This window comes from Mytilus californianus, unplaced genomic scaffold (genome assembly GCF_021869535.1).
Source record: "Mytilus californianus isolate M0D057914Y unplaced genomic scaffold, xbMytCali1.0.p SCAF_2, whole genome shotgun sequence".
NCBI classification, from domain to species: Eukaryota; Metazoa; Mollusca; class Bivalvia; order Mytilida; family Mytilidae; genus Mytilus; species Mytilus californianus.
In genome coordinates, this window is record NW_026262668.1 from 131,635,532 (window position 1) to 131,649,605 (window position 14,074).

General features: G+C 32.1%; 1 protein-coding gene across 24 annotated transcripts in view; it reads right to left on the bottom strand.

Annotated features, from left to right (window-relative positions):
* Window positions 1-14,074, bottom strand: part of LOC127731051 (dynein heavy chain domain-containing protein 1-like) — a 143,388-nt gene that overhangs the window by 19,787 nt on the left and 109,527 nt on the right. For 22 of the 24 annotated variants that reach the window (XM_052239851.1, XM_052239839.1, XM_052239835.1 and 19 more), the window contains 11 exons: window positions 10,901-11,171; window positions 10,478-10,600; window positions 9,138-9,939; window positions 8,249-8,393; window positions 7,718-7,756; window positions 6,840-7,030; window positions 5,367-5,552; window positions 4,691-4,875; window positions 3,976-4,288; window positions 3,431-3,675; window positions 50-151 (listed from right to left, as the gene is read on the bottom strand). In XM_052239851.1, the coding sequence (XP_052095811.1) occupies window positions 50-151; window positions 3,431-3,675; window positions 3,976-4,288; window positions 4,691-4,875; window positions 5,367-5,552; window positions 6,840-7,030; window positions 7,718-7,756; window positions 8,249-8,393; window positions 9,138-9,939; window positions 10,478-10,600; window positions 10,901-11,171 (2,602 nt within the window). The remainder of the gene's footprint in view (window positions 1-49; window positions 152-3,430; window positions 3,676-3,975; window positions 4,289-4,690; window positions 4,876-5,366; window positions 5,553-6,839; window positions 7,031-7,717; window positions 7,757-8,248; window positions 8,394-9,137; window positions 9,940-10,477; window positions 10,601-10,900; window positions 11,172-14,074) is intronic. The other 2 variants (XM_052239850.1, XM_052239830.1) reach the window with 1 other exon arrangement.

Genomic DNA, 14,074 nt, shown 5'->3' on the forward strand with positions numbered 1-14,074 from the left:
TGAATTAACTATTAGCACAAGTAAATAAGAAATGGTATGTATCTCCTACCTGAAAGTACTCCTGCCACTGTATGCTATTCTGTACCAAAGACTTCCTCAAACCATGATAACAATGGTGAAGTTGTTCTAGCACTAAACAATCTATCCAGATCTATAATATTATAACATTTAATGTAAGCAACAGACAACAAATCAGTTCACTCATTAATGATATCAGCAAAAGATATCTGAACTTTCATAGAAGTTTATTCATTTACATCTTCGCTAGCCAAGGGTTACGATCCAGTCCCCTCCTCTCCACCCGTGGCAGATTAAGATAGAATTTCGGATCCACGAGATAATGATTTCCATTGGTAGCAGTTGTAATTGGCTGCATCCAATCAAAAAGCGCCTTTAAGATGATCACGTGTAAATATAGACAAGAGTGCACACGCTGAAATGTTTTGCCTACTATACTGACCATTGATTTTATGTTGAAAGTCCTAAATATGAAGTTTTACTACAAGTATCACATTTACATTTATGATCCAAAAAAATGAGGTCAAGGTCAGATAAACCAAGCCAGAAATACATGTATACCTTTAATACAATCATTCCATACACCAAATATAAATGACCTATTGCTTATAGTAAAAAAGAAACAGACCAAACCATGGAAATTATATATTGACCAATGAACCATAAAATGAGGTCAAGGTCAGATGAACCCTGCCAGACAGACATGTACACCTTAAAATCATTCCATGCATCAAATATAGTTGACCTATTGCTTATAATATCTAAGAAACAAAGTTGACCAGGAAAACTGAAAATTGACCAATGAACCATGAAAATGAGGTGAAGGTCAGATGATACTAGTGTTGGATAATCGGTTGAAATTACTAACCGATTATCTATTACTATCGGTTGACAGCAACCAACTGACTATGGGTTATAATCGCATCATTATACTTTGTCCTTTTTTTAAATGAAATCATGCATTTAGCCACATTGTACATGTCTTATGCGTATATTCCATATCATTGCAGAGTTTTATATCTTCATATTTGATCTTTTGTTTCCTTTTCATATTTTATTTAGTAATTAAAACAGTGAATCAAGAAGAATTCAGATTCAGATTGAACTTATTTTCAATTGTCTTATAATTACAACATTTACCAAATATGACACTAAAATTTTTAAATTTCAATGGTATCATTCACATTATAATTTTAAATACATAGCTTTATCAAAATTTGAATGCTTCTCAGTAAAAAAGACATCATAGTATAAAGTATTTAACTTTAAGCAATTCAAAATTAATCAATAAATAAAACAAGGCATTTGCATTGAAATATATACATTTAACTAAGGGGAACCAACCAATATCTGTTAATTCGTGTGGTATTCATATTTTCACTTTTGTGATCATTATCCTTCTGTCAGCTGTGTCGTTCGTGCGTCTGTTCTTATAATCGTAAGAATGCGGAATTCTTTCATAGTTGGTCCGTATCCGATCCGTGATACGTATATATTTCAATGGCTGATAAACTGGGAAAATTTTCAAAAATAAACGATGTTTGAGAAGCAATTTGGGAAGAAATATGACGTTTTTACACAACAAATGGATGAAACAATAATAAAAAGCAGTTTGCACCACGTTTTAATGTAGCAACAAATTTATTTTGTTGAAAATCAGAATGAATTGATGTACGCTCTCGAGTAACATTTACAGTACCAGAATTGGAAGAAAGTATTTCATAAAAAGTCATTTATTTTAAATAACATACGATCAATCTGTAAAATCAATGCTTTTACCGCGTTTATAAAGAAAGAAATTGCTTATGTCCTTAATTATAGGATGTTTGATTGTTATTGTCATCTACTGATATTTTTCGTTAATTTGTTCGCATGTAATATGCAAACCGGAAACGGACCAGAAGTTGATATGCTAAAAGTACGGAAACTATAACGACAATCGATTGAACAAAATCCCAATCGATTATCGACATCGCGAAGCCCAACCAACTGATTTCCGACTTATTCTGATCATCGGAACAACACTAGATGATACCTGCCAGACAGACATATACACCTTACAATCATTCCATACACCAAATATAGTTGATCTATTGCATACAGTATTAGAAAAACAGACCAAAACTTAACATTGAGCAACGAACCATGAAAATGAGGTCAAGGTCAAATAAAACCTGCCAGACTGACATGTACATCGTAAAATATTTCCATACACCAAATATAGTTGACCTATTGCATACAGTATTAAAAAAACAGACCAAAACACAAAAACTTAACTTTTGCCACTGAACCATGAAAATGAGGTCAAGGTCAGATGACACCTGCCAGTTGGACATGTACACCTTACAATCATTACATACACTAAATATAGTAGACCTATTGCTCATAGTATCTGATATATGGACTTGACCACAAAAACTTAACCTTGTTCACTGATCCATGAAATGAGGTTGAGGTCAAGTGAAAACTGTCTGACAGGCATGAGGACCTTGCAAAGTACGCACAAACCAAATATAGTTATCCTTTTACTCATAATAAGAGAGAAATTAACATTACAAAAAATCTGAACTTTTTTTTTCAAGTAGTCACTGAACCATGAAAATGAGGTTAAGGATAATGGACATATGACAGACGGAAACTTCATATCATAAGGCATCTATATACAAAGTATGAAGGATCCAGGTCTTCTACCTTCTAAAATATTAAGCTTTTAAAAAGTTAAATAACGCTGTCGCACCTGTCACCGGATCACTATCCCCATGTAGAGCTTTCTGCGACAGAAGTCGCAGGCTCGACAAAGATGTAAATAAACAATTGCCACATGCTGATTGTGCAACAAGTCTTTACCCCCAAAACATAGGACGATATTTTGTGACAATTTTAAAGTTCTTAATCAACTAATTGAAGTTCCTGGGTATGTTTCAAGCGCATATGTTGGAATGTCAACCTATATTTTCGTTTCCTGCTTCACGAAATTTGTAAACAATAGACACAACAGTTTTTACACCTCCCCACTGAAGAGAGTTCAAGTGCTGCCATTGGTCAAGAACGGTGTAGTCAAATGGGCCGTGACTTTAATCTACCGGTAGATGGCGCAGCATTGTAATTACAAATGTTGGCTAAATCTGCCAAAGGTGGAGAGGAGGGGACTGGATTGTAACCCTTGGCTAGCGAAGATGATTCATTTATGATATAAGTAAAAATACAATATCGTAAACAGACCACCAATAATTCACTCATTTATGATATATCAACTATAGTTAGCAAAAATAATTAAATGCAATTATTGGCCCCATTAGATGTTTGTTTGTTATATATATAACAAAGTTATCTCCTGAGTCCTGATGAATCAACAACATTCCATTATACAATTAACAGCCTCCTATTTTTATACTTGTGCATGTAGGTTTACCTGTCCTGCCATCCAAACTGGTTTACTGTCCATCAAAGACAGCTCATCTATTCCTTGTTTATCAAAATTATTGATAAATAAACTTAGTTCCTTGGTTGTAGCTTTTCCAGACATTCTTAACCTCTCCATGGAAACCAGTAACTGAAGCAATTGATAGTGCTGTTCAAACATCATCATAGAGACATATTTAAAGATGGCTGCTGATGAGGCATCTGCTAACTCTTGTGCTCTTGCTTGAGGTGCCCCTGTGTTACAAAAAAAAAACCAACAATAAATGTAACATAGCTTTGACAAATGTAATACTGATAATTATACAATGGTTACTACTTCACAACAAAATCTGAAAATCTTGAAATAGCAGTAGTAGATGATAAATAGAAGTAATGTTTTGAAAAAAATAGAATTTACCAATCAAACAAAACTTGATCTGCATAAAAGTGATCTTTTTAAAGTTGATTTGTTTGTTTGATAATGTTTTTACATAAGTTACCAGATAGAATGTCCCTTAGTACTCAATGTTGGGTCAAAGGTTACAGTTTACTCACCCACACTTCCTTTGCCCCTGTCCCTACTTGTCATTACACAACTAAAGATCTCCACAAATGTACTGAATGGTAGGTAATAGTAAGGATGTAACACACACATCTTCTTTATCATGTTGTATAAAACAGTTATGTGTGTGATCATTATACGATAGTGTGCAAATTTCTCTTCCAAGTGGTCTCCCATGAAACGAGTTTCTTCTAGTATTTGCTTGTTCTTATGAATTTCCTCATGGCAAGCTAGCAGAGAATTCAGCATTGTCTGATCTTCCAGCAGTGGTCCATCCAAGTTCAAGGTCTTCTCTCTGATCAGTTCCTGTATAGAAAATATATAATAACATCAATATTTAATTATAGTTCATGTATTATGTTGTCACAATAAGATGTTTGACAATTATATTGTGGAACACATAATTTTTAAGAAAGCTGTTCTTGTACAGATTTCAATTGATAAAACAAATAGGATAACAGAACTGTAAATTTCCTTTAATTTCTGTCAAATAGTAAATGTTATATATCTCAAAGTTTTTGCTTTGTTTGCCAATTGCAATCTACCACAAAATTTACCAACCATGATTATTTCACTGTCCATTTAAATAAGTTGTATAAGGCTGTGTTACACCAATAATGAACACAATTAAGATCTAAATGCCCCTTCTCGAACGAACCTGATGCTACATAAGCCTCCTACAACCATAGGTGGGAATTAACAACTTACATGTTCTTTAGCTAGCCTTTGTCTATGCAAGATAATGTCATTTTCATTGGATCGTTTTTGTCCTTCAAATTCTTTCTTCTCTACTTTCATTGTTTCACTAAGTAAGTGGTTCATTATAGCTTCATCACTGAGGGCCATGTTTATTACACACATTCTGTGTATTGGGATACTGTGTAGTCCATCACCTACAATATCAAATTTATATGGTACCTAATGAAATTTTATTAATTCTTGCCATAAATGTTCATTTTCTGGCTCTGCTGTTTTGAGGCCGGAAAATTCCTGTCACTAAATTTTTTTACAATGGATAATATGTTAAAGGTAGATCAGGGGACTAACTAAAATCGATAGAATTTTTCAATAATTTGCCAAAATGTAGTTTCTGTCATGCTTTTTTCAGAAATATAATAAAAAGTATGGGCTACAGAGCTTTTTTCAGGCTACAGGATGTACAAAATTGTCAGATTTTGTATAAATTAAAAATGAAAAAGAAACATAATTTTATGTGATAGAAAGATTTAAGATAAAATATATGAGTTATCTCCCCTTATAAGGCAAAGTTGAAGAAATTGAATCAATACAAAAAATGTTCTATAATTTTTTTATATAAGACACCCAATTTACCTTTAAAGTTGTGAAACACCACTAAGTTGTCTCCCCTATCTAGTATATTTACCTTTTAGGAAGAGTGGTACAGATGTACTAAGGTAAAGTTTAAAGTCTGGATGATATCTGAACTCGTATGTTCCAACTTTTATGATTTTATTTCCTTCCTTGTCAACAAAGAAATGTTTCAGCAATAAACCTCTAAATACTGGATCTAAGGATTTCCTCTCAATATGTGTAATCAGAATAGTTATACCTAAATAAAAAACAAATAAGAATGAATCCTATTAATAGGTTTAAGGGCTTCCTCTCCATGTCTATGAATTAAATTATATTTCTTGTTCTTGTGCAAATTGTTTATGAGTCAGATTTGTTTTGTTAACATTCTGAATGACATTTAAAAGTTTATAGGATCAAACATATACATTATATGTTTATATCTAACAAAATTGTGTAAAATTATACACAAAATAAGTAAAATACTTTTCCTTTATAAACAACTTTTTGCCATATGGTATTATATTGTTTCTATAATGTACATGCACCAAGTCATCAACAAAGATCAGAGAAATTTCTTATCATGCAAATTTACCAAAAAAATTCAAAAGAAATTATGTTATCTGATATTCCAAACTCCAAAGTACTGCAAAAAGTACTTTAATTGACAAAATGGTGATTTGTTTAAATTTTTGTTTTGGCAAGTTTACTTTTCAAGATGTTAGAAACAAAAATTGAGTTCTGAGACATAAAGAATCTGAAATGAAAGAAACCTTAGTGAGCGCGCTCACATACCCCACGTCCCCACATTGTCATTGGAGAAATAAAATAAGTGTAAGAAAAAAAAAATTGTATAAGAAAAAAAAATTGAATCATAATTTCCTGTCAATATGCACATCTACATAGTATGTCCTTATTATCTACACAGTTTCATGAAATTCTGTTGTGTGGTTTGAGAGGAGTTGCGATGACAAAAGGTTGCAGTAGTATATTGGGCAAGTAAGTTCAAAGGGGCGTAACTCCTGGAAAAAAAATTGAATCGTAATTTCCTGTCGATATGCACATCTACGTAGTATCTCCTTATTATCTAAAAAGGTTTCATGAAATTCTGTTGTGTGGTTTGAGGGGAGTTGCGATGACAAGAAACAGGACTGACGGACGGGTCAAAAACATTATACCCTCCGCAACTCATTGCGTGGGGTATAATAACAATTATATCTACGAGGGATAAGTATATCTAAGATATGCTTGTGATTGGGTTGACCCAGGTAACTAATTTAAACTTTATTTGTAGGTTTAAGCTACATGATTGAGTTAAGTAAAGCTTGTTAACATTTCAGTGCATTGTCAAATTGATTTAATATAGTACAATTACAATTTACTGGAGTTTAGAAATAACTATTTAACGGTCAATTGATCCTCAGTCATGATAAAAGATAAACATTCATTAAGGAATCAACATCAACTATATACAAGTACATAAAGTTCTATCAAACAATTCTATATTTTCAACTAGTCTACAAGTATGAAAAGTATCTCGACTTACCGTGTACAATGGCATTTATAAGTTTACTGTCCAGTGAAGGATCATCCGCTTCTATTATCCACAAATTACTAGCTGGACGATCTAAGTTCTGTTCTGTATGTAGACTGAAGTTTTCCCAACTATTAGTAACAGAGGTGACAGGACGAAGTTCTTCACTGTTCCATGTGTTACGAGAATGTCTTCCCATTGTACTGCAATCATAACAAATCAACTGTTAGTTAAAATTAAGTTATGCCAGCAAAAATGTTTGGAGGAGTATAACATTAAAATAATGCTTGATAAAATTGGTGAGTCTGAAGCACTCTTTTGGCTTTACCTTCATCAGGAACTCTCAAACCTCAAAATTAGTAGACAAGGATTAATAAATACTTCAAAACTTGTGGAACTCTATGACCAAAAAGAAACCTAAAAAGAATAAAACAATCCAACCTCAGGTCAACTTTACCAGTGAGCGTTGGAAAATTAGTTTCTAATTTTATTAACTACTAATGCTTTTTACTTTAAATAATAAATAATGACTACAACATATTAGATACTTGTACATCTTTGAGGGTAAACCAGTCAACTAAAGAAAATCACACTAATTTAATGTAAGTAAACACATCAAGATAAGTCACATGACTTAGCATCTATTTTCAGAAGATATCAGGTTAATAAAAAGATGAATGGTAAACTGACAGAGTAAAGATGAGAGCGTATATTGTGATAAGTAAACATGCCTAAAGCCTTTAACAAGAAATAATCATTCAAAACTGATTTCTGCACGCAGATACTGCAGTATACTTTTGCATTGCTTCTCATAAATGTTAAATTTGATTAGCTGAAAACTACTAAATTATAACTCCCACTACAAGAAAAAGAGCGATCAGCTGACTTACGACTCATCTGATTGAAAATGAACTCTAACACTGTCCTCTCTGAAATACACAACTTTACAAATTGTATTTAATCTGTAAACTTATTTAATCTATGTTATTTCTATACTCCATCTCAACTACTGACTCATTTATGAATAAAAGAATAAGGGGAAATATATAGTTTCTAAAATAACCTTGAATTCAGGGGAGATAATAAACAATTTGCACACTTTTTCATGACATAAGAAAACAAATAGATACCCAATTTAACTTTTTCACTTCTTATATATCAGCCAAAAACCAATGTTACTATTATTAAAGTTTTGTGTTCATAAAAGAATTATTAACTCAATAATAATGAAATAATTCTAAAATTAAAACTATGATCTAATGTTTTAATCAAACTTTAAATAAACTTTATACATTTATTTTTTCAGGAAAATATAAGCAAAATCTATAATAAAACAATTTAAGTATTTATCTACCTCACAGCTGTCATAAGTTTTACCCTCCCAAAATTGGATTTATTATAAATATTTTGTGATATCTTACCTCTTGGTATAATCTGTAGTTGTAAGAGTATTGGTAGAAGCTGTACGGTCATCAGTATACACATCAGAGTATGTCAGAGTTGTTCCTCGACTAGGAGGTAACTGACCTGAACTACTCTTACTTCTGTTGGATTCCAGGGGAATTCCTAAAATAATATCATTTTATAGTACCCTTAAACAGTACACCTTAGTAGATGTTGATAAATCAATAATTTAAAAAGCAAAAAACACCATTTTCAAATGAAAAAATTTTGAGAATATTTGTATTTTTTTGATGGAAAGATTTCCTTTAATATATTTATATGTTTTTGAAGAAACATTTTCTTTTTTTTAGTTTATATTTTTTTTTCTTTTTCTATGAAAGTCAAATTTTAACAATAAATTGAAATATTATTTTTATATATTTTCAAACAAGGGACCCCATTGGTAAAAAGCTATACTATGTAAGCTTTTATGGGATATCCCATGCTTTTTTCTAAGCACTGTTTTTAAAATATATTATACTATTTTAAAAGTATATATGCATCTATATTATTGTCTTGTCTTGTGAATTTTTGTATATGTGCTTGAGTTTGCCTGAATAAAACTATACTATTCATAAAATTACCAAAATTTATCAAAACATAATTCAACACACCTTAAACAACTTTTCAAAAATTATGTTCTAGCAATTTTCAAATACCTCTGCAAATTTGAGAAAAAGAAATAGAAAGAAAAGAATTCAATAAATAATTGTAAAAAAATAAATCTAACACATCTGTCTAACTTTTTACAAGAACAAATCGATAAAACTGACAGTGGAAAAATAAAATAACTATTCATTCTGTTTTGGCAGAAACTACTGTAAACAATCAAATTTGAAAATATGAAGGAAATAATTTTGAACTCACCATCTAATTCATCAGGAGTACTCTCTTGTACATCTTTCTCTGTAAATACATTCTTACTATTCTGAACTGTCTTTACCCATAATTCAGCCTGATTGTCTGGGTCAATCAACATCGGCCAGCAGTGCTTACGATTGTGACAACTCACTCTCATCAAAAGTGCATTCTGTATGGAATGTAGGTCAGTTGGTAGATTGGACAGACGCCAATTACTCAACTCATCAAAATCACTAAGAATCTCTTGTAGAGTAAAATTATTCCTGTTCATTAATGTGCTCTGCTCATCTTCATCATCGGAATCTTCAAACTCAATAGTTTGTGTCTGATCATACTCAAAACTTTCTTGTTTCTTTAGTTCTGATTTGTAATATTTACTGGTATCATACACAGCAGGTGGGTACTTGTATGTTTTTATTTCTGGTAGTGACGGCATGTCCAAAGTACTCTCACTATCTACACTACTTTCTGTAACAGTACGAGACATACTACTAGTGGTGTCAAATTCTTTATGTCCATCAAATAAACCCTCTAAGTTGGAACTTAAAGGGAAAACATCTTCTCCAAGTTTCTTTGTCATTTTGTAATTTCCGTGTTTAGATCTGTCCTGCCAATCATGCAGAAGTTCAGCCCGCCATTTATCCTCGAGAGGGCCATGATAACAGACACAAGCTGCTGTAATCAGAGCATCACCAGGTGACGTGAGCACATTACGACGAGCCTTTCTTAACTCAGATTTCCACAAGTAATGCTGCATAGACATATGTTCCATCAGATTTACAGCTCTGGCTATTTTCCTCTCTATGGCCTATAACAAATATCTCAGTGTTAATAACATATAGAATAAGATCACTTTCAGTGTACTAACGATAAGGTGATTCTTGTTTCTAGAATGTTAGAATTATGTAAATATCTCATCTAATGACGAAAATATGTCTGTAAATTGTATCTTGTTTAATGAACTCCCAGATCGATTTGAGAGCCTGTAGACTTTAATAATTAAAATATTTTTAAACAGTCCCAAAATCCTTTTTAGCCATCCAATAAAACTATAAAATCTGCCATTTTGTCTACAGGTGCATTTCAAGACTTCGCATATAGCTATGAGCATGCATTTTCTAAAAGTAAAATAAAAAACCTTTCAAAATTGAAAAATTTAAATTTGAAATAATTAGCTTGGAGAAATTAAAAAAAATTCGACCACATTTGATTAAAAGATCAAATATCAAGATTTTGCTTTACTCTTGCAGTAAATATGATTATCTCCCATTAGCAATTACCTTTCCATTGACAAATATTTTGATATCCCAGAGAAACCTTACAACATTACCGCATAACTCACTAACCTGCATATGCCTCTCTATTGTCTTTGCTCTCTTGACAGCAGCTTTATGTGATGTAATCACCCTCTCTAGAGCACTCTTTATTCTGTTAGCTTCCACTCTCAACTGACCTAGCTTAGCTTGAGCCTAAAACAATAAAGTTGTTACTATGATATACATAGACAAAAACTAAGCTAAATACTGTCAGTTTATTTATAAATATGTCAGGTGAAAATAGTCAAGCTTTGAGAAAATAATATTTTTATAGAATTCTATTTTCACTAATTTTTACAAAAATTATGCAGTTTTGTTATTTTGTAAGTTAACAGAAAATTTTGGACCATATGAGTGATCTATTAATTTAAAATGTTATCTTTCTGACTTTGCCAAGTGAACAGATCTAACCAACAAAAAAAAATTGTACATAAGTAGCAATTGCTAACAAACCTGAGTAAATTTATCCTCATGTTCCAACAGATTTCTTAATCTTGGTTGCATGTTACGATGTATGTGGGCATATTTATATACAGCATGTACCCAGATACATACGTTAGTTGCTGACAAACTGACTTGTTTGACTAAGTCAGGATCAAACAAAGGATTAAATACAAATGTCTTTAGTTCTTCAAAGATGTCATCTGGAATGTGGTCCTTGTCAAAAAACATCATCTCATCCATAAAGTTATCTCTGATTAATAATAACTTGGCATTCTCCCAACTGTAAAAATATATACATAAATGTCATAAAACATCATCTCATCCATAAAGTTATCTCTGATCAATAATAACTTGGCATTCTCCCAACTGTAAAAATATATACATATATGTCAAAAAACATCATCTCATCCATAAAGTTATCTCTGATCAATAATAACTTGGCATTCTCCCAACTGTAAAAATATATACATATATGTCAAAAAACATCATCTCATCCATAAAGTTATCTCTGATCAATAATAACTTGGCATTCTCCCAACTGTAAAAATATATACATAAATGTCATAAAACATCATCTCATCCATAAAGTTATCTCTGATTAATAATAACTTGGCATTCTCCCAACTGTAAAAATATATACATAAATGTCATAAAACATCATCTCATCCATAAAGTTATCTCTGATTAATAATAACTTGGCATTCTCCCAACTGTAAAAATATATACATAAATGTCATAAAACATCATCTCATCCATTAAGTTATCTCTGATCAATAATAACTTGGCATTCTCCCAACTGTAAAAATATATACATAAATGTCATAAAACATCATCTCATCCATAAAGTTATCTCTGATCAATAATAACTTGGCATTCTCCCAACTGTAAAAATATATACATATATGTCAAAAAACATCATCTCATCCATAAAGTTATCTCTGATTAATAATAACTTGGCATTCTCCCAACTGTAAAAATATATACATAAATGTCATAAAACATCATCTCATCCATAAAGTTATCTCTGATCAATAATAACTTGGCATTCTCCCAACTGTAAAAATATATACATAAATGTCATATTTGACACCAAAGGAAAAGCACATTCAAAGAATTTAAAACTACTGTTTGGAAGGAATTCATAATAAGTGCTTACATATTTTATGTGATGTGGGTCATGAATCCACTATTTGGAACAGACAACTATGTTATACTCTATGGTTGTGGTTGGTTGCTGTCTTGTCAGATTTGTTTTTCTTCTGTTGTTTTTTTTTCATACATCAGGCCATTGGTTTCACATTTTTCATGTCGAAGCCTTTCAAAGCTGACTAAGGTATTGGTTTTGCTCATTGCTGAAGGTCATATAGTTGCTTGCATCTTTGTTCTCTGGTCTCCTGTGGACAGTTGCCTAATTGGCAATCATACCACGTCTCCTTATCATATATCTTTAGAGGACATATACAATTGTAACTATAAGAGATTGAATAGGAGCTTTGATAAATCTACCATCTTTTAAATGAGGTATTGTAGTGAGATGAAAGTTATGTAAAAGTGAATAAATTTGTAGTATTTTTAAATGGTATTCTGAAATGTATATGGTGGAAGATTATCTGAGTAAATGGTTATAATCTTATTTTCTGTTCTAGCTAGAAAGTGAAAATAAACACCTTTTTCATAATCAAAACTGTATTGGAATTCACCTAGAAGTAATAAATGGGACAAGAAGAATGAACTAGAGGCTCTAAAGAGCCTGTGTCGCTCACCTTGGTCTATGTGCATATTAAACAAAGGACACAGATGGATTCATGACAAAATTGTGTTTTGGTGATGGTGATGTGTTTGTAGATCTTACTTTACTGAACATTCTTGCTCCTTACTATTATCTCTATCTATAATGAACTTGGCCCGGTAGTTACAGTGGAAAATACTTTGTAAAAATTTACAAAAATTTACAAAATTTATGAAAATTGTAAAAAACTGACTATAAAGGGCAATAACTCCTTAAGGGATCAATTGACAATTTGGTCATGTTGCCTTATTTGTAGATCTAACTTTGCTGTACATTATTGCTGTTTACAGTTTATCTCTATCTATAATAATATTCAAGATAATAACCAAAAGCTGCAAAATTTTCTTAAAATTACCAATTCAGGGGCAGCAACCCAACAACGTGTTGCCTGATTGGTCTGAAAATTTCAGGGCAGATAGATCTGGACCTAATGAACAATTTTAAACCATCAGATTTGCTCTAAATGCTTTGGTTTCAGAGATATGAGCCAAAAACTGCATTTTACCCTATGTACTATTTTTTAGCCATGTCGGCCATCTTGGTTCGCGGGCGGGGTCATCGGACACATTTTTTAAACTAGATACCCTAATGATGATTGTGGACAAGTTTTGTTAAATTTGTCTTAGCAGTTTCAGAGGTGAAGATTTTTGTAAAAGATTACAAAAATTTACGAAAAATGGTTAAAAATTGACTATAAAGGGCAATAACTCCTTAAGGGGTCAACTGACCATTTTGGTCAAGTTGACTTATTTGTAGATCTTACTTTGCTGAACATTATTGCTGTTTACAGTTTATCTCTATCTATAATAATATTCAAGATAATAAACAAAAACGGCAAAATTTCCTTAAAATTACCAATTCAGGGGCAGCAACCCAGCAACGAGTTGTCCGATTCATCTGAAAATTTCAGGGCAGATAGATCTTGACCTGATAAACAATTTTACCCCATGTCAGATTTGCTCTAAATGCTTTGGTTTCAGAGATATAAGCCAAAATCTACATTTTACCCCTATGTTCTATTTTTAGCCATGGCCGCCATCTTGGTTGGTTGGCCGGGTCACCGGACACATTTTTTAAACTAGATACCCCAATGATGATTGTGGCCAAGTTTGGTCAAATTTGGCCCAGTAGTTTCAGAGGAGAAGATTTTTGTAAAAGTTTAAGGACGACGGACGACGGACGCAGGATGACGGACGATGGACGCAAAGTGATGAGAAAAGCTCACTTGACCTTTCAGGTCAGGTGAGCTAATAATATTCAAGATAATAACCAAAAACAGCAAAATTTCCTTAAAATTACCAATTCAGGGGCAGCAACCCAACAACGGGTTGTCCGATTCATCTGAAAATTTCAGGGCAGATAGATCTTGACCTAATGAACAATTTTATCCTCAT